The 25,565-nt window shown below is 40.9% G+C and overlaps 3 protein-coding genes across 3 annotated transcripts in view; all 3 read right to left on the reverse strand.

Moving 5' to 3' along the window:
• Positions 1 to 25,565, reverse strand: part of NXF3 (nuclear RNA export factor 3) — a 1,139,741-nt gene that overhangs the window by 932,724 nt on the left and 181,452 nt on the right. The gene's annotated exons all lie outside the window — the stretch shown is intronic.
• Positions 4,089 to 5,626, reverse strand: BEX4 (brain expressed X-linked 4). The gene is made up of 3 exons (XM_029240114.1): positions 5,489 to 5,626; positions 5,013 to 5,090; positions 4,089 to 4,680 (listed from the first exon to the last, which is right to left on the reverse strand). Exon 3 carries the CDS (start codon positions 4,673 to 4,675, stop codon positions 4,313 to 4,315), a length of 363 nt encoding a protein of 120 aa, XP_029095947.1. The 5' UTR covers positions 4,676 to 4,680; positions 5,013 to 5,090; positions 5,489 to 5,626; the 3' UTR covers positions 4,089 to 4,312.
• LOC114905719 (40S ribosomal protein SA-like) lies at positions 18,531 to 20,002 on the reverse strand. Its single transcript, XM_029240110.1, has 2 exons — positions 19,890 to 20,002; positions 18,531 to 19,544 (listed from the first exon to the last, which is right to left on the reverse strand). Exon 2 carries the CDS (start codon positions 19,452 to 19,454, stop codon positions 19,017 to 19,019), a length of 438 nt encoding a protein of 145 aa, XP_029095943.1. The 5' UTR covers positions 19,455 to 19,544; positions 19,890 to 20,002; the 3' UTR covers positions 18,531 to 19,016.

Below are 25,565 nucleotides of genomic sequence, written 5' to 3' on the forward strand. Positions count from 1 at the left end.
ATCTAAATGTATTAAATATACATGTACAACACAATGTAAATCATAAAATGTAAATGTAAAGCATAAGAATCTGGAAGAAAATATAGGAGAATATCTGTGTGATCTTGGTTTTGGCAATGAGTTTTCAGGTATGACACCAAAAGAAAATATTTACAAGTATGACACCCATAAAAGAAAAAAAATGATAAATTGGACATTATCAAAATGAAAACTTTTGCTCTGTGAAAGACACTGTTAAGAGAGTGAAAAGGCAAATCATGCTGGGAGAAAATATTTGCAGATTGCACATCTTATAAAATAATTATATCTTGAATATTTAAAGAACTCTTAAAACTCAGCAAAAGAAAACAAAAAATTCAATTAAAACATTGTCAAAATATCAAAATATGCTGTGTATCATTATTCACCAGAGAAATGAAAAGGAAAACCACAAGATAGTACTACACACTCTTTAGAATGGTTAAAATTTTTAAATATTGACAAAAATATCGTGACCATACTAAGTACTGCTGAGAATGAGGAGAAATTAGAACTCCAATACTCTACTGATAGAAATGTAAAATGGTGAAACCTCCTTGGAAAAACAGTTTGGCAGTTTCTTAAAAATGAAACTTACAATTTCCATACAACATAGCCATTCCATTCCTAGGTATTTACCCAAGAAAATTAAAACATATGTCCACACGAAAATTTGTACGTGCATATTCATATCAGCTTTATTTGTAATAGCCAAAAATTGGAATGTACCTAAATGTCCATTAACAGATGAATGGATAAGCATTCACCGTACCATGTAATACCACTCACCAATAGAAAGGAATATGCTATTATTTCATGTAAAATCGTTATGTTTAATGAATGAAGCCAGACAAAAATAAAAGAGCATGTGCTCTATGATTCATTTTATATTTAAAAATACTATAAAATGAAAACTATAGTGACAAAAAACAGCTCAGAGGTTGAGTGGGGTTGGGGGTGTAAGGAGGGAGAGATTACACATGGGATGAAAGAGATTTGGGGAGATGATGGAAGTGTTTGCTAATTTGATTATGATCATGGTTTCATAGGCCTAAATATATGTAAAACAGATCAAATTGAATACTTTAGGTACTTCTAAAACTTTAATTGTACATTTAAAAAAATTGAAGTATAGATGATTCACAATGTTGTGCAATTGTACCTTAATAAAGCTAAAATATTTACTCACTTGTAGGTACTAACTGAAAAGGCTGAGAGTGATAACCTGTCTTGTTGTTTATTCTCATGATATTTGATTTACTTGTTTTTGCTTTTTTCATTGTAAGTTCATTTTTTTCCTTGCTGGTCTCTTTAAATACTCCCTCAGTGATATTTCCATTTTCTGTAATTTGAAGAAAACAGCATATGCTGCTGAAAGGTTGACCCTCCTCAGAGATCTCCCCGTTTTCTCCTTATTTACTAGACTTCTATCCCAATCCTTGCTTGAAAATCTGTAAAAACATACATATTTTCCTCAAGATACTAAAAATTTACCAACATGAAAGTATAAACAACTGATAGGGATGAATGTATTAGTTCCTTTTGTTGTTCCTGGTTGACTCACTTTTCTTTTGTTTTCATAAGAGATTCATTTTATTTCCTTGCAGGCTTCTTTAGGACACTCCCACTGACATCTCTCCATCATTACCTTAAAAAGTCAGATTGTACTGTTCACCAAGATCAGGAGAAACTGACTCTCCTATGGGATATATAAATTAATGGAAGCATTCATGTGATACTCAGTTCTCCTTCAATCACCTTCTGACTCGGCTCCCTGACTTTTACTTTTTTCCGGAAAGTTCTGGCCTCATTCCACCCTTACAGAAACATCCAGGAAAGGGCACTTCCTTCAGTTCGACTTTAAGCAATCATGTTTTGATCATGGTCCCTGAACTTTACTGCTTCTAGAAAATTCTGTACTCATCCCCTACCATAAGAGGAACTCCCAGGAGAGGGATGTTAATTTCTCTTTCCACAATCACATTGTGACCTTATTCCTTGAACTTTATCACTTCCAGAAAGTTCTGACTGCATCATCCCGCTCCCTCAGAAACACCAATGGGAAGGGATTTCAGTTCTTCAAAAAACCATACTCTGAACCAAAATATTGAACCTTACTTCTTCCAGAAAGTCTGTTCTCATCCCCCGCCATCCCCAAAAACCCTGGTGAGGCTGCCTTGCTTTCCTTCGACCAGTCAAGTTCTGATCTCATTCCCATATTTTTAAAAAATTGAGGCTGCTTTGGGAAATCTAGGATTGGGGTAGAAGGCACAGTATTGATTTTCTGAGGGACCAAAAAGCCATTTACGAACATCACTCCATCAGCTAGCCTTTATGAAGTGCCTATGAGTTCACCCGTGCATTTTTTTTTTATCAGACTCTCCCTTCCTCTAGACAGAAAATGAAAGATCATTCCAGCCCCAAAATATTAACGGTCAGAGTCCTCCTTAAATATGTTTCTCAACTGAACATGCAGGGACTCTGATGACTAAAGTGTGAACATCAAATAAACAGTGATTTTGTATAAGTTGTGTAAGTTTGTCCATACACACCACTGGCAATAAGCACACACTGCAAAAATTTCCAAGTCATGTCTTGTGAAGGTACTGTGGTGAGGAGACAATCACCCTGAACTGGAAACTGTGGTCCCAGCTCTACTACTCACTGGCTGTGTGACCTTGGAAAAATCACTTTCCTACCAGTTTCCTCATCTGTGAAATGAAATTTGGACTGATAAAATGACTTCGTTTTTTTACCCTGTGACCTACAGTTAGAAATACATCTTATAAGGTGACAATATTTCTTACATGTAAAACTAAAACAAGTTTCTCAAAATAATAATTCTTAACACTACTCATGGGTGATGAACTCTGTTTTTTGGTTTATTCTTTTTAAAAAATTGCTTGTGACCCACAAAACTGATTTCAAGAGTTGTATGGTGGCAATTCTCACTTTGAAGTACACTGGATTGAAGGAACTTTAAGATTTCTTTCTGCTCTATTCTAAAAATTAAAATGTCTACACTTTTCCGAAGTGTCTACATTGGAAACACTAAAAAGCAAAATATAGAACAACAGCCTCAGTCTTGCTGAGTTTGATCTTCCTTAGCTTGTTATCAGTTACAAAAGTCAAATATTCTCCACCTCCAGATGACAAAGTCCTATAGAAAATGTCCCAGATCAGACCCCCCCACCAAGATGTACAGCAGAGGGTAACCTTGGTACTTAGCATCTCTGAACTCCAGTACCCTCATCTGCCACTGTCCCTACCACTCTTATAATCAGTCTATTTTAGGGTCTTGTACTTTTTTAACGTTTTTGCCCATTGAATTCAGGAAGTATTCATCCTGTTATTCCACGTACTTTGTTTACACTTAATGACATGAAACACACATATGTTCATGGAATATACATACACACAATGATACACACATATGTACACAGATATCCAACATACATACAAACAATAGTGGCCTCAGACTTCAGTGTACACTAGAATTACCTGGAGAGTTTACTAATAAATGGAAATTTTGGAATCCAACTCTGTGGGTCTGGAAGATAGGAGCCAGAGGTCCTACATTCTCAAAAAGCTCCCCCATCGGGCTTCCCTGGTGGCGCAATGGTTGAGAGTCCGCCTGCCGATGTAGGGTACACGGGTCTGTGCCCCGTTCTGGGAAGATCCCACATGCCGTGGAGCGGCTGGGGCCATGAGCCATGGCCGCTGAGCCTGCGCGTCCAGAGCCTGTGCTCCAACAACGGGAGAGGCCACAGCAGTGAGAGGCCACAGCAGTGAAAGGCCTGCATACCGCAAAAAAAACAAAAAAAAGCTCCCCCATCAAGGTATTTTTATGCAGATGGTGGACTCACACTCCTTGAAAAACAGTACGACATACATTCTTTTTTTTTTTGACATACATTCTTAAAATATCAGATACTGAATTATGAATACGATCCTTTCTGGTTGGTTGAGGACAAGAAAAAATAGTCAAAGACAATTGAGATTTTGAGTCCAGGGATCTAGGAGAGAAAAGGTAACATTAACAAAAAATAAAGACGTGTGTCACAGGAAGATTGCTTTGTAAACTGCTTTATTAATTTCATATTATGAAAAGAATAATTTTCCTATAACTGGATGAAATTGCCCTGCTGACAGAAAGTTTCACAGAGACAAAGCAATATTCAATTAGAAACTGGTAAGTGGAAACACCAGAAGGTTTACAGAAAAAGTAAATCAGAAAAACTACAAGCATGTAGAGCAGAGGCCACATTACTGACCTCAGGGATAATCTTAGGATTCAAGGTATAAGGCAAAACTCATAATGATTGTCAGGTTCAGGAGTTTGGTAGCGCAAATGATGCCTCATTTGCTGCTTCTTAGTCTTTCTCCTGATTTCCATCATCTGCCCTACGTGCTTTTCTACATCATCCCCCATTTCATTGTGATCAATATGCCTGCTGGGTATGGCCCATCGAAAATTAGGGACAAGTCGTCTAATCCGTCCCAGCCTGACATTTCCTCCAGGCTTCTGGCCTCTACCCCCTCCTAAATCGCGTGATTCCTCTCCATTCTGCAAAGGGGCCTGGTCCCCGCCTTCCTTTTCCTGTTGGGTATTTTCCATGTAGAGATTTTTTACTGCTTGTTCCTCTTTGGACGCCATTGCTCCTAGGAGACAAAAGAGAGAAGAGACTATTTTCTGGGTGGACTGATCAGCACCGAGGACAGAGGCCCTACTAAGCACCTCTCAAGACTTCCAGCCCCGGATGTAAAGGCTCTTCAAATTTTCGTTTTCCCACCTGAGAGGCTCCTTATGCCCTCTAGGGGGCCCCCAGTCCAAGCTCTCCCCCTCCCTCGCCCAAAACCCACCATTTGCCCTGCCTATCCATGCCCACGTCTCTGCAAGCACCAAAATGGAGGATAGGGTAGGGGGGAGTATTTGGGGCTTCTTAGGGCTATCCACACGTTCCCCCCACAGCCCAACTGTCCCCCGCACAGACCTGGGCCTATCCTCGCGGTCTCCTGCCCCTCCCGATTCTTGCTGCAAGTGCGCCGCCGCGACACTTCGACTCGCAGATCTGCAGAGAGTAAGGGTGGGGGAAGGGGGTCTGCTGCATCCTGACGCTCGGCCCCTTCTCAGCCCCGCATCTCCCACCCCCGGCCACCCCCACCCAGCGTCCCCGGCTCCCATCCTCAGCCGCCCCCGCGCCGACCACCATTTTCTACCCCGAGAAGAAAGGGGGCGGGGCGGGGGTGTCGGAAAAGCTCGCTGTGTTGCGAGAAGCAGGCAGTCGCCTCAGGGCCGCGCGGCCCGCCCCCAGAGAAGGCCTACCGTTTTCTGTGGCCAAACGCCAGGCCGCAGGGGGCATGGGGGTTGCGGACTCCGCCCCGGGGCAACCGGATCCCCGGGGAGGGGTCCTTAGGCCGTGTCCGCTCGCCAACGCCACCTCTGGGGACCCCCCTCCGGGTCCCTTACCTGCTCCTCCCGCGCCTCTTACTTTTGGGGGCCGCCCCCGGCCCGCACTCCCGCAGGGACCGAGAAGGCAGCGAGCAACAGCTTGGTCTACCGTTAGAGCGCGGCGAGCGCCAGTCGGCGCTGGCCGTTCACGTGGGGCCTCCGTCACCGCGGGACGCCACGCCCTTGCCACGCCCTCTCCTGCACTACGGGGTAGCGCCGAGCCGGCCCTGCGCACCTCCCCCTGCACCCCGTGTCACTTGTCCAAGCACCGGCCTGGGCCCCGAAGCTCTCCTTTTTTTGTGTGTTCCTGGGCCTTTCTCTAACGGCCGTAGAAGGACAGTATCTTCCCAGGGGGCCATTGGCCATTCCCACTGCTCTTCTGGGGACTTGCCTTTGCCCTCCTCTGCTCCCAGGATACACCCCTCCCCCTTCCAGGATTCAGGTGTAACATTTTAGGGGGTGCAAAACCCCTCTGTACTGAAGATAAATCGCACTTTAATGCAATATTCTAAAAAAACAAAATTAATGCAAGAATATCTATGATGAGCAAGGTGCCCCAAACACCCCACCCCCAAACTGTTGTCCTCCTTGTTACCAATACCCACTGTTTTCTCGTTTTCTCTATACGCAAATGCATGGTGGGGGCAACAGGAAGTGAATCAAGGAGATGGAGTTGTTTCTAATTATTCTTAACACTTTATTGTTTTGTTCCTGTTTTTGATTTAAAATTCCTTCTATTTATAGTTTACATTTATTTTTTGTTATGGAAAAATTTCAAACATGCAAAAATAGAATAGTATAATGAAAGGCAATGTACTCATCACCCAGTGTAAACAACAACTGAAAGTGTACTGGAACGACTCATGGCTGATCTTATTTCATCTATATCCTTACCCACTTCCCACCCTTAGAGATTATTTTTGAAGCAAATCCCAGACATAATATCACTTTGTGCATAAGTATTTCAAAGTGCACATCTACAAGGACTCTTTTTTACTGACAATCATAATACCATTATCACACCTAACAATTAATCATCCATTAGTATCATTTAATGTCCAATCCGTGTTCAAATTCCCAATTCTGTTATAGTTTTTTTAACAGTTTGCCCGGACCAGCGTCCAAATAAAACCTGATGCCTACTGCTACTTTCAGGATACTCTCTTTGTCTTTGGTTTTGAGAATTTGACTGTAATGTGTCTTGGTGAGTGTATCCTGCTTTAAATTTGTTGAGCTTCTTGGATGTGTGTATTTGTGACTGTCCTTAAATTTTAAAAGTTTTACCCATCATTTCTTCAAATAATCTTTCTTCTTTCTCTCTTTCTCCTTTTTCGTTTTGCTCCTCAGACTGGGTAATTTCAATAGACTTATCTTAAAGTTCCCTGATTCTTTCTGCTGCCTGTCTACATCTGACGTTGAACCTTGCTACTGAATTTTTCATTTCAGCTACTGTACTTTTCAGCTCCAGAATTTCTATTGTTTTTTTTTATAATTTCTTCTTGTTTACTGATATCCCCTATTTGGCAAAACATCATTCACCTGGTTTATTTTAGTTCTTTTTCTTTACCATTTTGGTCATATTAAAGGCAGTTGATTTAAAGTCTTTTATATATATATATATATATAAATTTATTTATTTTTGGCTGTGTTGGGTCTTCGTTGCTGCGCACAGACTTTCTCTAGTTGGGGCAAGCAGGGGTTACTTTTTTTTTTTTTTTTTTAGGGGCTACTCTTGATTGAGGTGTGCAGGCTTCTCTTGTGGTGGAGCACGGGCTCTAGGCACTTGGGCCTCAGTAGTTGTGGCATGCAGGGTCAGTAGTTGTGGCTCGTGGGCTCTAGAGCTCAGGCTCAGTAGTTGTGGTGCATGGGCTTAGTTGCTCCGCGGCATGTGGGATCTTCCCGGACCAGGGCTCGAACCCATGTCTCCTGCACTGGGAGGCAGATTCTTAACCACTGCACCACCAGGGAAGCCCTGATTTACAGTTTTGAGGGACAGTTTCTATTAATTTTTTTCCTGTGAATAAGCTGTACTTTGTTTGTGTGCCTCATAATTTTTTGTTATTGAAACTGGACATTTTGAATATTACTATGTGGTGACTCTGGAAATCATATTCTTCCCTCTCCCCAAGATTTGTTGTTGCTGGCTATTGGTTTGTGGTCGATTGTTTGTTTAGTGATTTTTTTTAAAACAATTTTTGTAAAGTCTGTATTCTTTATCGTGTGTGTCCATTAAAGTCTGTTGCCTAAGCTTAGTGGTCAGCTGATGTTTTGACAGTTACTTTAAATACCTGGAGTCAATAGAAGTTAAAGAAGAAGGAAAAAGAAGAAACATTCTCCCAGTCTTTGCAGATTGGTCCTTGCTGGGGAACTCATTCAGTCTTAGCCAGGCCATTTACAACTCTGCATTAGTCTTCACTTCCTACTTGCCTGAGTCTGAAGGACAGCCGAGGTGAAAGCTTTGGGTCTCTTCAGGCTTGTAAAGCACATGCCCACCTTTCCCTTTCATGCCATGTTCTCTCCTTTGGCAGCCATCTCATCTATACTTATATCTTCAATTGCTGTCCATCCACATATGATTCCTGCATTTCCCTCTCTAGCTCAGCCTCTGATCTAAATATCTTGCTGCATTCTTAACTTTCCCACTTGGGTGTACAAAGGTACTGAGAAATCAGGATGGCCCATCATGTTCCCTCCAGAAAGGATCCATTACATGTTGCTCATCCCAGTTAATATCACTACCTGTCACACAGATAATCAGGTGAAACATCTGAGAATCACACTAACACCTCCCTCTATACCCCCAACCCAACTCTCAAATCTTTCATTAGTTCATCTGTTTGTTCATTCATGCATATATTCACTCATCTAGTAGAAAGAGGAATATTGATGGCTCAAGGGAAAATGGGGATAATCACACAATCAGAGTCCTGGAGTAGGTGATCCATTGCAAGGAGAAGGGCTACCATAGGAAGATTTGTCACTGCAGGGAAAGTAGTGAGCATAGGTGTTGAGGCAGGTAAATTGGTATGTTTGGTGCTGGGGGACATATAGACAATCTCTTCTGTGATAGCATTTATTTTTCCAAAGAAGCAAGAAGCCAAAAGAGCAGTTGAGAATGTTGAGGTGTGAGAGAGTGTTGAAGGTTTGTGCACAGAATAGATGTTGTGCCCCAGTGGTCTCAGATATTGAAAAAGTATACTGACTATGGAAATGTGGTAAAGTTGCCTGCTAGGCCTGAGTTTTTTCCCCATATCTTACAATAGCTTTCTTTCTGCTTTGTCTCTCACAGCTCTCCCCACTTTTCCCACCAGGCTCCCACACTGGTTTTTGTATTTTTCTGGAACAAGTCATACTCACTCCCACTTCAGAGTGTGCTGTTCCTTAGGCTAATATCAAAGGTTCTTCACACACACACTCAGCTCATTCTTATCATCCAAGTCTCAGCTGAAAAGTCACATCCATAGCATGGCCTTCTCTAGTGACAAAGCATGGCACAGCTCCAGGGATCATCATGTACGGTGTAGTCAAAGTAAGTGATGGTCTTTGAAGTTGTCAGACTGGGTGGCCCTGGAAATCCTTGACTGCCTTCTCCATAAATATTATTTTTGATCCCATTTCTCTTTTATTTTCTTCATGGCATTCTTCACTCACTGAAATTACATTAGTTATTTTTTTATTTTATGTGTATCCAAAAGAGAATGTAAACCCCATAAGGGGAAGGGCCTTTCCTGTCTTAAGGACTCAGTAAACAAGTGCTGCATGTCTCAATTGTTACCTACCAGATACACCAAAACAGAAACATAATTAAAGTTGAATGGCAAAACCAACTGACATTGGAATCAGAGATCACAGTATGAAAAATATTTAAAGAAATCTTGGACATTTGCTATCCAGCAGTTCTCAAACTATAGTGAACATCAGAATCTACCAGAGAAATTGTTCAAAATACAGATTCCTGAACCTCAAACTCCAGGGAAAGGTCTAGAATAAGGTCTTAAAAGTTGCAATTTTAACAAGAGCCCAGATGATTCTTATAAAAGTGGCCTGTGCTTCATGTTTAGACCAACAAATACCTTTTAAAATGCTGTTTTTCTCATTCTCAGACATAAATCGTAGCAATATTTTCTTAGGTCAGTCTCCCCAGGCAAAAGAAATAAAAGCAAAAATAAACAAATGGGACCTAATCAAACATAAACTTTTGCACAGCAAAGGAAACCATAAACAAAACAAAAAGACAACCTACAGACTGGGAGAAAATATTTGCAAATGATGCAACCAACAAGGGATTAATTTCCAAAATATGCTAACAGCTCATACAACTCAATATCAAAACAAACAGCCCAATCAAAAAATGGGTAGAAGACCTAAATAGACATTTCTCTAAAGAAGACATACAGATGGCCAACAGGCACATGAAAAGATGCTCAATATTGCTAATCATTAGAGAAATGCAAATCAAAACTACAACGAGGTATCACCTCACACTGGTTAGAATGGCCATAATCAAAAAGTCTACAAATAATAAATGCTGGAGAGGGTGTAGAGAAAAGGGAGCCCTCCTACACTGTTGGTAGGAATGTAAATTGGTGCAGCCACTATGGAGAACAGTATGGAGGTTCCTTAAAAAACTAAAAATAGAGTTATCATATGATCCAGCAATCCCACTCTTGGATATATATCCGGAAAAGACGAAAACTCTAATTCAAAAAGATACATGCACTCGAATGTTCATAGCAGCACTATTTACAACAGTCAAGACATGGAAGCAACCTAAATGCCCATCAACAGATGAATGGATAAAGAAGATGTGATATATATGTGTGTGTGTATATATATATATATATATATATATATATATATAATGGAATATTACTCAACCATAAAACGAATGAAATAATGCCATTTGCAGCAACATGGATGGACCTAGAGATTATCATACTAAGTGAAGTAAGTCAGACAAAGACATATATTGTGTGATATCACTTACATGTGGAATCTAAAAAATAGTACAAATGAACTTATTTACAAAACAGAAACAGACTCATAGACATAGAAGACAAACTTATGGTTACCAAAGGGGAAAGTGGGGGAAGGGATAAATTGGGAGTATAGGATTAAAAGATGCAAACTACCATATATAAAATAGGTAAACAACAAGGATGTACTGTATAGCACAGGAAACTATATTCAATATCTTGTAATAAACTATAATGGAAAAGAATCTGAAAAAGAATTTATATATATGTACATATATAATGGAATCACTTTGCTGTACACCTGAAACTAACACAATATTGTAAATCAACCATACTTCAATTTTAAAAATGGTGTTTTCCTAGGGGAAATTGCTTCTATACCATTAGTCTGTTACCTATTATGCAGAGTTCTATATCTTCAGTTTGACTGCTGGTGTAATTACTGGGAAGCACAGTGTTCATCTAGGACCTCAGATTGCTTTTCCAGATGGGATCTCATTTAACTCTTGGTAAACAAACTATCAGGGTCCACTGCACCCAATTTTTGTTTTTGAGCTTTTCTTTGAGCATTTCTAAGTATTTTTAAGGATTGCTATTTTATGTTTTCTATTCTTTCTTAGAAATCTTCCTAAGAATGAGGAGAATATTATCTCTTATTTTTAAATAGAGATAATAATAATAGAGATGGTGTGTGCATTCTACCTTGCACACACCACGTGGGACAGTTGGGCCCTTTTGTAAAATTAACATATAGGATCTTATTGACCTTATTTTTTCTATATCTTGAGACATTTTGCTATTCATCATCCTAAGAATTATTTTATTATTAGCTAATTATTCCCAGGTATACTAAAAAGACTAAAAAAATTGAGATAATGCAAGAATGATGGACTAGCTTACATTAAGAATGACGCAATACTGAAACAAGTCATATCACATCACCATTTAGTTTTTTACTGCATTGTCCAAAGTATTACACTATCTTTCAAGAAGGTATAAAAGAAGTCAAAAGACTCCATCTTTGCATTTATTTAATCCAGCTTTCACTGAACACAGGTGAGATTTTTTTTCCATTTTCTTCCCATACAGACGGAAATTGAGAGAGGAATTCATTTTACGGTTATTAAATCAGAAGATGTAAGTACAGTGACAGCAGTATCAAACTGTGAGTCTTCAAATGACAGTATCTTAGATGAACTTTGTCAAACTCAAAAATCAACCAGTGAATAATGTACTTGTAAGGACCAAAATGATAAATGGTGTTCTCAATCAGTTTGACACTAGTCATACAATATGTTGTGACAAGAACTAGAAATGCCGTGTTTTGCTCAAAGGACATGGGGAAACTTTCTGTCATCTTTATGATATCATATATTTAATATATGTCCAACATTTAATCAGTAAGTTTCTAAGTAGACAAATGCTGAAATCAGGCAACTAGAAGGAAATAGATCATGTATAAGTGGAAAAAAGTCATTGGATTCATCATTCTAATTGGTGTTCATCAATCTAAAAATGAAAATGTTTTGCAACTATGGAGCAAGACAATGGCTGTCTTCCCTTAAATGAAATTATGAGCTGTCAAAGTTTTGAAAAATTTTGTTTTGATGATTTAAGTACAAGATGAACCAGAGTGGTGGTAAGACAGAATTTATTGGGGATGTAAGTGAGATAGAAGTGAAGAATCGGTATCTACAAGATGTATATATTCCAGATTCAGGCATGAGAGTTGATGAGTAAGTTACATTCACAGGATGATGGCTATTTGTGTATACCTATATTCAAAGCCAGGAAAGTGAGGAGTAAAATTTGGGTTTGATATGTTTAAATTCTTGTTAAATGTTCTGATTTAGTTGTCCTCTGTTATCCCTTTTTTTTTCACTCCTGTAAATTATTCATAAATTGACTTAATACACAAAACATCAAATGAGTATTTTGTATACAGAAGGTGATGATGATTTTGCCTTGGTATTCTTTTTTTTAATATATTTATTTACTTGGCTGCTCCAGGTTTTAGTTGTGGCATACGGGATCTAGTTCCCTGACGAGGGATCAAACCTGGGCCTCCTGCACTGGGAGCACAGAGTCTTAACCGCTGGACCACCAGGGAAGTCCCTTGTCCTGGTATTCTGAGTGGTAACATTCCTGAGTGGCTAGGAGAACTCAATATTTTTATCTTGTTTAATCAGTGCGGCTGGTGGGAGTGACCTCTCCAAAGTGCCTTTATGATGGGAACCCCTGACTCTCATTTCAGTGTTCTACTTAGCCAAGTCAATAACACACTGTGTGCTTCCTTATCAGCTTCTGTGCCTCAGGATCAAAGTTCACAAACTTTTCTGATGCTAAATCTAGAAGTCAAAATAAGACAACTGGAGAGCTTATGAAATAGAGGGGTGGGGGAGATTTTCTTCTCCTATCCTAGACTCGACTGGAGATCCTTCAATTAAATGGAAATGATATAATGACATTCCTTTTTTTAAATTTATTAAATTTGTTTTTTTTGGCTGTGTTGGGTCTTTGTTTCTGCGCACGGGCTTTCTCTAGTTGCGGCGAACTGGGGCTACTCTTCATTGCGGTGCACAGGTTTCTCATTGCAGTGGCTTCTCTTGTTGCAGAGCACGGGCTCTAGGCGCACGGACTTCAGTAGTTGTGGCACTCGGGCTCAGCAGTTGCGGCTCACGGGCTCTAGAGCGCAGGCTCAGTAGCTGTGGCAAACGGGCTTAGTTGCTCCGTGACATGTGGGATCTTCCCGGACCAGGGATCGAACCCATGTACGCTGCATTGGCAGGCGGATTCTTAACCACTGTGCCACCAGGAAAGTCCCTATAATAACATTCTTTCTCCAGGACTCCATCAGGCAGCCAATTCTAACATAACAAATTGGCACAGAAACTCACGTGGGCAGGTAATGAATTTGTATGCATATCCCTTTATTGTTACATTTTCAAGTATTCCCTCTAGTAGTCAAGCTTTTCAGTTCATGTCCAGGACACCTCTTTTAAGAAGGGAAGAGTCAAAGTGGGAAGCAAATTGGCATCTCCTGAAGTGCCCCACTAGGTGCCCAACACTGGTGGTTTAAAAATGAGGAAGGCTGAGGGTCAGAGCAGTTAAATATCATTCCTAGGCCCCACAGTTAGTAAAAGGCTGAGGAGATCTTCTCACCAAGGGTTGTCTGAATCTAGTGACCATAGTCTCGCCACTCTCCCACTTGGACTTCTCTTTTAGATGGTAGCCTTGCAAGGATGAGGAATGATTGAGCTTATGCTTTTTTGGGTAGGGGAATCCGTGCTGAGTGGTACAGGTTACCAGGGGATTTATCGTCCTCCAGTTGAAGATTTCTGATAGATACACAGGATTAGAGCTCATGTAAGAAGTCTGGAATGAAATGTGAATCGGAGCCTGCGTACCTTGATCCCATTAGGTGCCTAACACATGCATGGTGGCCATGTTCTACTTTACTCTTTCTGAGTCTCATTACTCTCTCTGCAAACTGAAGTTGCTGGACTAGGTAACTGCTAAGGTCCCTTTCTGCTCTGTCTTCATAAGGGCTAAAGATGGCCACTTAATAGTTTTTGGATGCCGCAAAGTGAGTCAGAGTTCCTCATCAACTGCCCCATCCCTCCTTGTAGGATGCACTTCAGCCATATCAGACTGTCTCCTGGCTGTGTACCCCAAGCACATTGGGTACATTTCCTCTTCCATGCCCTGTGCATAGCCAGGAATGTCCATATATGTATTCCACTTCCTCTCACAATCCTACTCTTCCTGTACGATTTAGCTCAAAGCCCATCTCCTTCTCTGATGATTTTGACTGGCATTGCCTGGCACACAATATTTTCTCAAGAAGGGCATGACAAAAGAATGAGGCCATTAACCAGTGAAGGTTTAATATTCTTAATGCATAAAAAACAATAAATATCAGAAAAGGTGGTTAATTATATCAGTAATTAGGGAAATGGAGGTGAAAACAACAGAAAGCAATATTTCAGAGTCATCAGTTGAGGAAGACTTATTTTAAAATTCTCTAAATACCAAAGTTCTGGTTTGTTTTTGGTTTTATTTTTTTGTTAGGAGTATGGTGTATAAATTGAGAATTTTCACCCACTGCTGGTGGCAGTTTAAAAAGGTGCAAACATTTGGGGGAACAATTTTATAATTTCAAGTAGAGCTTATTCATATCCTAAGACTCAGACATTTCATGCTTAGGCACATAACAGCTGGAAACTCATACATACGTACATACATATATTCATAAAACACTATACCATTTAAGGAATAGTGCAAGTATTTTGTAACAATTTTCAAGGCCACATAGCTTGGTAAGAGGCATTACAGGGATTCTAACCCTGATTTTTCTCATTCTACACTAGCACGCTGACTCCGTCGCAGACAGTCAGTCACCTTCTAGGGCTCATGTAAACTTATTCGATGTGAAAACTCTGCTAGAATCTTGCAGTTGTAAAGGACAGGGACACTAAGTAGGCAGTTGTATAGACAAGTTTAGGGCTGAACAGAGAGAGAGAGGTGTGAAATAGGAGTTTGAATACAGGTTGCCAGTGCCTGGCACATAGAGATTGCTCATAAATATGTAGTGAAAGGATGAATGAAATGTCAGTTTTGGAACGATCAGCCTCTGGCAGTGATCATACATCTTTACAACTTTTACCTAATTGTATATGAGACAGAGGCTTGTTTCATACTTCCAGTTTTAGAACCTGCTTTGTAAAAATTATTTTTTAAAATGTTTATACTTTTGACAACATGAAATATGGACTTTGGGTAATAAAGGGTGTATAGATATAGGTTTATTGATTGTGACAAATGTAGCACTCTGAGGTGGGATATTGACAGTAGGAGGGGAATTGTGTGGGCTTGTGGGAGCAAGGGGTACATGGGAACTCTCTGTACTTTCTGCTCAATTTTTCCTTGAACCTAAAACTGCTCTACAAAATAAAGCCTATTTAAACAAACAAAAATCTTTATTGCTTTGGTTTTCTTTCCTTGCTAAAAAAATATTATATGCTTGGGGAAAATTTAGAAAGTAGAGGTCTTCACCAGCTGGTGAGGAGAACTGGAATTGCAACTTGAACCTCACAGTTGAGGACAACAGATTAGGTGGGGATGAGGGAGCACCAGGGGTTCCCTTAAACCCACTTGATGGACTTTTCTGGATGTGAAATGTGGCACAAGACCCTGTGCTTCCACTGCTATTACCTGTGCAGTCTCTGAGCCTCATGACAGACGGATCCTGTCTGATAAGTAAAATTTGGGATGATGCTATACGTAGTTTCTAATTTGCTTCCTCCCCAGCCCCTTCACTATTAATTATGGACATATTTTCAGAAAAGTAAATCTCTCTCTACAACAAAAAATTTGCAAATAAGTTTAAGACCAAATTCAAACCTCCTGTTTTAAAATGTTATTTTTATTATAATTACATAAGTAGTAAATCTTGGATGTAAGATAAATTCGAACAACACGGAAGTGTATATAACATCTATATTTCGCCGCAACCCTGGAAATATCCATTGCTGTAATTTGGTGTATGTATAATTTATATATATTGTATGTTATATGAAGAGCTGTATAGAAAGACCTTTTTGTAGGAGAACATCCTCCACACCCAGCCACCTGAAAATACTGAATTCAGTGTTTGTTCACTGTCCTAGCAATGCAGAAGAGTCAGAAAAACTAAAGGCTGAGCATTTCTTATCTTCATCAACTTTTAGACCTTGAACTCTCTATTTTCTTTACAAGGCCTTTCCTTTTCAAAATTAATACGAACTGGCTTATGTTTCTCCTTCCAATGAATAGCTAAACAAATATACCAAAAATCCTTCCCTACAAATCAATATTCCTAAGCCACATCCTCCCCTCTCTCCTCTTATTTTCATAAACAACAAACTTCTCAAAGCAGGGGGAACTATATTCACTGTCTCCACTTTCTAACCTCCCTGTCATTCCTCAACCCACCCCTGTCTATTGCCTCTCCATTCAGCTGAATCTGCTCTCAACAAGGTCGCCAATGGCATCATTGTTGTAAAACCCAAAGGAGTTCCTTTCAGCCCTTATCTATATAAATGAGCCCATGTTTCTGATGAAAACAATACATGCTCCTTGATTTTGGTTGTTGTTAAAAACAAATCACAAACTTACAGAAAATTTGCTGGTATAAAACAAAGAATCCCCTGCCCCACCCCCTTCCCTGGACCATATGAGAGCAAGTTGCCAACACAATGCCCCATAGCTCCCAAATACTTTAGAGTGTATGTCTTACAGACAAGACCATTCTCCTATATAACCAGAAGACAACCATCAAAATCATGAAATTATCATTAATAAAATTTATCACAAGCTAATCCTCAGACCCTGTTCAAGTTTTGCCAGTTGTCTTAACGATGTCTTTCATAGCAAAAGGATCCAGGACAGAATCTTGTACTGTGGTGTCTCTTTAGTTTTCCACAGTCTAGCAAAGTTCCTCCGTTTTGTCTTGACTTTCATGACCTCGACATTTTTGAAGACTGTGGGCCGGTTATTTCATACCCTTTTCTCCCTCCCTTCCCCTTCCATTGCCTGCTGCCTTGAGACTTTCAGAGCTACAGTTCTAGATCTGACCACCAGGGGAGTATCTATCAACATTGACTACATTTTACAAAGGAAAAGCCATGATTTTCTTTTTTTTCCTACTCTTATTACAGTGACTCACCAAACTGTTTGCTAATTCCTTTCTACTTTCCAGGTCTGTTTTGTGTATGACCTCTCTGGCATGTGACTGATTTGAACCAACACTTCACCTAAGAAATTATATAAATGGCAAATTGGTACATGAAAAGGTGATCAACATTATTCGTCAATATGGAAATGTAAATTAAAATTACAGTGAGATATCACTACACCCCTATGAGAATGGCCAAAATTAAAAATGCTGACCATACTAAGCACTGACGATATTGTGGAGGATCAAACCCTCATACACTGCTGATGGGAATGAAAAATGGTATAACCACTTCAGAACCAGTTTGGTAATTTCTTACAACATTAATCTTACATCTACCATATGCTCCAGCCATTGACCCCCTAAGTATTTACCCTACAGAAAGAAAGCATGTGTCCCTGTAAAGACTTAAACCCAAATGTTCATACCAGTTTTATTTAAAAGAGCTTCATGTTGGAAACAACCTCATATCCCTCACCAGGTTAATGGATAAAACAAACTGTGATATATCTGTATAATAGAATACTACTCAGCAATAAAAAGAAACTATCTATACAGGTAACAAATGGATAAATCTAGAAATAGGCTGAATGAAAGAAGCTAGGAAAAAAGTACATTCTATACAATTCTATTTACATAAAATCACAATGAAATTAATTAATAGTGACAGAAGTTCAGTGGTTGCCTGGGAACAGGAAAGGTCCAGGGGAGGAAGTTGGAGGCCAGAGGCAGGTGGGTGGGAGATTACAAAGGGGCACGAGGAAGTTCATTATCTCTGCTGTAGTGTTGGTTTCATGATGTAGACATATACAAAACCGTATTAAAGCATACAGTTCAAATGTGTGCAATGTATTGTATGTCAATCATAGGTCAATAAAGCATTTAAAATATATTTTTCTAAGTCTTTGATGCAATTAAAATAACCAGGAGAACAATACCCATCAATATGCTCTTATCATATTAATAGGTCCACACCATGTCTCACCAAATTCATCTACACCACATATTACCAAAATAGAAATCATCTTTTGCAATGAGGTATGTTGAAACATTTAGTGAAAGTTGATGCACATGTCCTTCTGAAGTACAGACTAAAACTATTATTTCTTGGAAAATAATCATAAAGATATTTTAGAATATCCGGTTATTTTAGGGGACATGGCTGAATATTATTATAATAGGGAAGCTCTAGAGTAATTATTATTTTTCAAAATACTAAATCCTCATAACTGACATTTTATACTAACACTTGGAAACTTTTTGGCATTTAAACATTTTGTTACGCAATGGATAAAAATGTGGTGATCAGGGAAGAATCCATGGTACAATCACAGATTGCTAGGAAAAACAACGTAGCATATTTCTTTTGTTTTTTTAGAAACTGTTTATTTTCCATCAACCTATTTCCATTTTGAGTTTGTGGAAGAACAGTTTCAGACCACTCAGTGGTTGTTCCTACCCACTCAATGGCCTGAGCAGTGGGAGCTGCAGACCAGTCTTCAGTGGCAGGCTGAGCACTCCAGTCTTCAGTGGAGAACTGCTGAATAGGCACAGAGGGCACCTGCACACCTCCAGACCAGTCTGCCACCTCAGGCTGAGTAGCAGTGAACTCAGGAGCTGGAGCAGTCCATTCACCTTGAAATTCCTCCTTGGCCACAGCCTTCTCAGCTGCCGCCTGCTCTTCCTTTTCAATCTCTTCAGGATCTCTGTAGAATTAGAGATCAGGCATGACCTCCTATGGGTGTTCATGGGAGATGGTGCCACGCATGCGCAGAACTTCCCAGGCAAGCATCCACCACATCAGACCCACTGAGTGAGCTCCCTTGTTGTTGTATGGGATGGCAATGTCCACATATCACAGAGGAGAGTCTGCGTTACACAGAGCAATGGTAGTCAGGTTAGCATAAGAGGCCCCAGTGAGAGTCTGGTGGTCAGCCCTGGGATCAGTAATCACTAGAAGTCTTGGCTCCCGGAACGCTGCCTGGATCTGGTTAGTGAAGGTTCCAGGAGTGAAGCAGCCAGCAATAGGAGTGGCTCTAGTGGCAGCAGCAAACTTCAGCCCAGCTCGCTGGCCAGTATTCCTGGAGGATATGACACTGACATCAGCTGGGTTTTCAATGGCAACAATGGCACGAGCTTCCAACAGAAGCTTCTCCCAGGTTCCCTTCAGATTTATGATGTAGATGCCATCACTTTTCCTTTTGTAGATGTACTGTTCCATTTGGAAGTCAAGGTTGGTGCCACCTAAGTGGGTTTCTGCTGCAAGGAATTTGAGGACATCCTTCTCCTTCATTTGCAGGACATCAAGGCTCCGGACATTGTGAAAGTTTCCCTTTAAGTTCCGATGGGAATACAGAACAACGCCGTATGGACCCCTGTCTGGCTGGCACGGAAAAGGCAATTGCATATTTCAATACCCATCTGAGACATACGTGAGAATCACTGACTATTATTTACACAGTTAGAAAATATATATGTAAACTTATTGCAAATGCATATTAAACATCAAGCAGCTCCCTCAAGCTATAGAATTCATTGCTTTTGCACAAATAAGGCATTTCTAAGATGGGCCTCAGGACTACTACAAAGCAAGTAGCTGCTGATGGAATGACATTCCACCTGCTAAACCTCTTTCCCATGATGAGATCAAAGTAGCTTCTCTACTTTTAGGCTAGAATCTCACAGGAGCTATTTTATAACATGCTTTTGTCCAGATCTATGAACTCACTAGAGCCAGGCGTCATATTCCACCAGGAAGTGAAGTGTTGTGGTTTCCTGAAGACTGCTGCCCTTGAATCGGGAGTAGAAGCTCCAGCAGCCATCAGGACACATGCTCAGAACCTGCCCCCTTCAGACACCTGATATGACCAAGGCCACCGGCATGAGAAGCTGCACAGGGAGAGACAGATCCAGCAATTACCATGCTTTACTGGTAACTGTGTGCCCTGCACCGTGCTAGGCACTGGGTTAGTGACATAGACAGTGAAACAACTGAGCAGTGATCCTAACTACCAGATGTTACAATGGGTTTCTCACCAGGGCCTTTTTCTTTTTCTTTCCTCATCTCTCCCCCAACAACGAAGTTGATAATAAATAAGAAGTGGCCAAACATTCATGATCCCACAATAACCACAGGACTATAGGCTTACTCAGGTGTTATCACTGAATGTTCACAGCGATCCTGTGGGGAAAGCATTGTTATCCCCATTTTACAGAGGGGAAAGCTGAGGCTTAGAGTCGTTACCTGTGTCAACTCCCGCGCCCCTGCCTTTAGAAGGAAAGCGGCTCCAGGACACCCCTGGAGCAGGACACCGCACCCACTGGGGCTGGGCGGGACCCCAATGGCTTTACCTACGAGACAGGGGAGGCACCTAGCCCCAAAGCGGGAAAGAGGCGACTTGGAAGCGGATCCCTTTGTCTCCCCATACCCTAGGGCGGTCCAGCCACCACCGCCGGGACGCACACCCTCAGGTGAGTCCCAAACACCTGAAAGCGGGACCTGTGCTACTCGTCAGGTCACGTCAGTCTCTGCAGAAAAGTCGTCACGGTCGCCTTATTGACGTCAGGTTTCCATGGCAACCGCGAGGCGCAGGCTAATCCCCCACACCGGAAATGCCTCTTGCACACTCCTCCACTCCCTGGATTTCGGTGAAAGCAGAGGACCTTAGCTCTGGCTACCACCAGAGAAAGCATACTAATTAGAGGCACTAGACTGGGATCCGGAAAATTGGCGAACTCTGCCCAGGCTGATGGAAAAAAACGTCCCTGTTGTCAGGAATATGTTTGCTTTAAAGAGACAAGAGCGGAGTTATTCTCAGTATACAGAGACCCAGGGAAGTATCCTAGGATTCTTGGAGATGACCTAGCCCTCAGAGGGCTAACAGAAGTTCGTCATCTATGGTAGAACATTAAGAGAATGTCTATAATCGTGTGATTGAATGATCTAGGAAGTTGGAAAAAAGTCACTTATTTATTTATGTATTTATTAAGTCATTTAAAGAAACATTCAGAGGTGCTTCAGGGAGGCAGGCCTAGAAAAATATAATCATTTAATAGGCAGAAAGAAACCTAGTCAATTCCCCATACAATTGGTTTCTGTTGGGGAAATTCTTATTCTCCATTCCTGATGTTTTCTTCCATGAGGAGGGACATCCATGACCAAAATACTTCTAGCCTCTCTGTAATTCACTTCTCTATTGTGGGAATCACTTATCTGATGAGTGACTTTGGAAGGAGGGACACACAGCCCATACCCTTTCCCTTCAAAATTCTTGAAGCAAGCTGCCTTTATAGAGCACATGTTTACTCTGTTCTCAGGGGTGGGTCTAACAATAGATCCACAGCTCTTCTCCCCTTTTCTGAGTCTTGCTGGCTCCCCAACTTTTCCTATGATCCATTACAAAATGCTTGTGTCTTTAAGGGGTCCCCCAAACATACCTTTTATCCACATCTGGGCTCTAACTCAAGAACTATGACAAAAGAATAAAAAGAACAAAATATCAATTCTATTACTTATAAAGGTGATATTGGAGAAAATGACTTAGATTTGCAGGCAATTGGGCTTCTTTTTTAATAAACCCCAGAATCATACTGACTTGACCAACTAAAAGTGCCTCATGAGACAGTCATAAAGGCCAAAGACTACAATGCAGAGCTATTTGCTGCTGGTGAAGAAGCTCTGTCTATATGTGCTCAAGGAAAGTAACTTCCTTGCCAAAGGTTATCCCTGTAGCAGGAGAGTGTTTCAGGAAACAATCTGAGAATCACTTTTCAAAGTGAGTAAACACCCCTTGTTCTATTACTCACCAAGCAACGTTCTGAGGGTATGGTGTTCCATGTGGTTTATGGATCCAATTGTAGCAACAACCTCTCTGTTCCTTAACACAGGAGATTGCATTGGAGACTCCTCCTGTGGAGGGGGATTGGAATTAGGTTCTAAATTCCAAAAGTAGGGTGAAAATCATATGTCATGAAAATTTCCTATGGAAATCCCTTCAAGAAGGAATAGAAATGTTCAGAAATCGATACCCACATATAAAGCTATATGCAATCTATAGCCGAAACTATAATGAAGTCCTACCAAGGCTTCAGGAATCAGTGAATCCCTATCCTTTCCAATGATTACAGACCACAGAAAAAAAGTACACCCCAAATACATGTTTTGGATATCCATTTCTACTTAATAAAGTCCCACAAATAATAGTCATTTATTATCTCTCAGGATTCAGTATGTTGACTCAGCTCAGTTGAGTGTTTTTCTGCTCCACATGGTTTCTGTCACTTTAGGTCACAGTCATCTGGAGGCTTAATTCAGCTAGGACATCCAAGAAGGTGTACTCACATGGATGATTGGTGCTGATTTGTGGGCTCAACTAGGGCTGTTAAACTTAGATTCACAGTCTCCTACCCCAGGGTGTCCAGATTTAGCAAATAAAAATAAAAGACACCAAGTTAAATTTCAATTTCAGATAAACAAAATCACATTTCATTTGACATACTTATGCTAAAAATTATCCCTTAGTTCTCTGGAATTCAAATTTAATTGGGTGTCCTGATTTTATCAGGCAACCCGACACAAAGAATGCTTTGTGGAGGAGAACCAAGGTGCTGGTGGTGAGGTGTGGCTGTCTTGTCTTCACGATGTATGTGACAAAAAAGCATGGGTTTCTCACCAGGAACAGGTGGCAAAGAGGTTTCTCCCCAAGCCCACTGCCATAACTATGGATATAACCGGCAGCCTGGGCACCTTTAGTTGCTGGTGACCGATCTGTACAAAATGTATCAGGATACATACTGCTGAGGTGATCACCTCTGTTCTCCCTGTGTTTACCTTCCCTGCAGCAGGGAGCCAGGCTTGATGCCCCTTCCCCTTGCCTCCAGGGAAGTTTGTGACAGGGTTTGGAGCAGAAGCTGTCTGACACCTGTGTTTCTTCCATCTTTTGTAAAACCTTAAACTTACAGTAAGGATTGGGCTGTTTCTACCTGCTACAGAGCAGAGGGCTTCTGAGAGCCTGGAGAGGGAGAAGAAGGGAGATTTCTCCCACACTGGGATGAGGTCAGAGATCTACATGTCCCTCCAGGAGCAGGGACCTAGCACTTCTCCATATCAGTGCTTGTGGTGGTTCTGTGGATGGTTCATCTAGGCTGGGCAACCAGCAGTAAGAGAGATTTTCTCCTTTGAATCAAGCAGTCAGGGGGCCTGAAGACATTGAGTCATCTGTGTTGATGGTTCAACCCTGAACAGTGTGGACAGATGGGTCATGATGGCAGGGGTCTCACCCGGCTGCCTCAGGAAGACAAGATCCCACAAGTGGGACTTCTTTGTCAAAGAGTATGGACATTGAATATTTTTAATATTTACTGTTTAGTTGACCTTTATAATCTTATTAGTTTTTAGCACAAACAACCACAAGACGAGAGCACCTGTTTTTGCAGATCTGAGTCCATGATGGGTTTTACGTTTTTATTATTTGCTAATCTGATATCCTGGTACTAGAACGTTCGATTCTTTTAATCTTTCTTTGTTATATTTCCCTATAAATGGCATATCTCACATTTGTGCCTCAGAATATATCCTGAAATAATTCCAGAATTTGAAAAGAAAATCTGATCAGTGACTTTATGTTTACGCTGCATCCTCTTTAAGTGGAAAATGTGGGGATACATTAACTCCATTCACTGCTGGTGGAGGAAAGATTGGTACAACCTCTTTGCAGAGACATTGGCAATATCTATGAGAGAAGAAATAGTGAGGTCCCCATCAGCTGCTGCACTCTTGGACACTGGCTACAGAGCTTCTTGGGCACCTGTGCCCCAGGAAATACAGGAAAGAATGGTCAGGGCAGCATGGAGTCATATGAAAGCAGCCCCACAGTCACCTTACTAGAGAAATCTCAAAAAAACACTATTTTCAGATTTTAAAAAGGTTGCTAAAGGGAACTAGCTCTATGATAGTATTTATATGTTTATAGCTGAAACATGCACACAATTATATACCTTACATTATTCTCACAACAACTCTGGGAGGATGGCATCATTATTCCCATTGACAGATGACAGATTCATTCACTAATGGAAGATCAATCTTCCAGAGGCATCTTTTAAGGAACAGGAATGGGATCTACCTCCTACCCTTCCCAAAGGGCATCCAACAGTCTCCTTGACAGACGATGACCTTCTAGAACTTAAAACTTGCAGTTTTACATGTTTCTAAACTGTGCCCACTGAGATAATATTCGCTCCCCATCCCCTCTCTTTGAAGAAGCTGATGGTGCAGATGAAATCCTAGTGCATGGTCCTGTAGAGGGTAATGGGTCTGGTGTCAAAGTCAACGGTTTGTGATTCCTGCCTCCCCTTTATCTGCACTCTCTTCATCTGGGGGCTCAATGGGAAACTGCTTTTCCAATATCAATCTAAAAGGTAAAATAAAGGGACATAAAATGATGAGGAATTAAAGAAAATGGTTTGATGATCTTCTTACCTCACCCTGGATTCCTGAGCAAAGCCATCCTGCAACACAGAAATGGCCCCAAACCTCCTTTATTATGGAAGTGTGAATATGTGCTATTTCTGACTGCCATGTTTCCAGGTGATTTCTATGGCAGGTATGTCTCAGGGTCTCTCAAAAGGCTGCAGTCAAGGCAAAGGTAGTGGCTACAGCTACCTGAAGGCTCAACAGGGGGAGGCTTAGATAACAGTCATCACTTTCTAGGAGGGAGGAGAAAAGTGGGCCATGTCTCACATTTCTTGAAGTCCTACAATGTGCCATATACTCTATGGAGGGTTCCCCATTTACTCCTCCCTATAGTCCTGTAAGGAAAGCATAATGGGTGCCCTTTTGCAGAAGAAAAAGGGCAGGCTAACAGAGGCTAAGCAAGCATTCCTGAATGACACACCACATAATGGGCAGGGATTGCGTTCCAGGTTTTGTCTCCATCACAATTTTCCATTCATCCTCAGTGAAGCCAATATGGCCTCCCACCAAGAATCTGAAAATTGGTTCTTGAGAATAGGGGAAGGAAGTAGACATTACAGTGGTTTGTGGCCCTCCAAAGGTCCACAGTACATAAACAGATGCAAACTACATCTATGGTATTAAAATTTCACACTCTATGCAGTAAAGTGTTGGCAAAGAAAAACTGTCTAAAGAGCCTCCTTGAGGGAGTAATAATGAAAGTAAGTTGAGATACACTGTGTATATCCAGCGATCTCTTATGTAGGTGATAGGGCTTAAGGACTGGTCATTTTACACTCCCCTATGGGCACTCACTCAAAAACCCCTCTTGGTGATGATGATGACGATGACAGAAATGAAATCCTGTCCCTGGGGCCAAGACACCTGTGAATGGGGACCAAGTGAATTGACTGGTTTTAAGGCGGTAGACAAGTTCTCAGTCAGAACAGG

The sequence above is a fragment of the Monodon monoceros genome, unplaced genomic scaffold (assembly GCF_005190385.1).
Source record: "Monodon monoceros isolate NGI ecotype Baffin Bay Population unplaced genomic scaffold, NGI_Narwhal_1 Super_Scaffold_22, whole genome shotgun sequence".
In the NCBI taxonomy this organism is placed as follows: Eukaryota; Metazoa; Chordata; class Mammalia; order Artiodactyla; family Monodontidae; genus Monodon; species Monodon monoceros.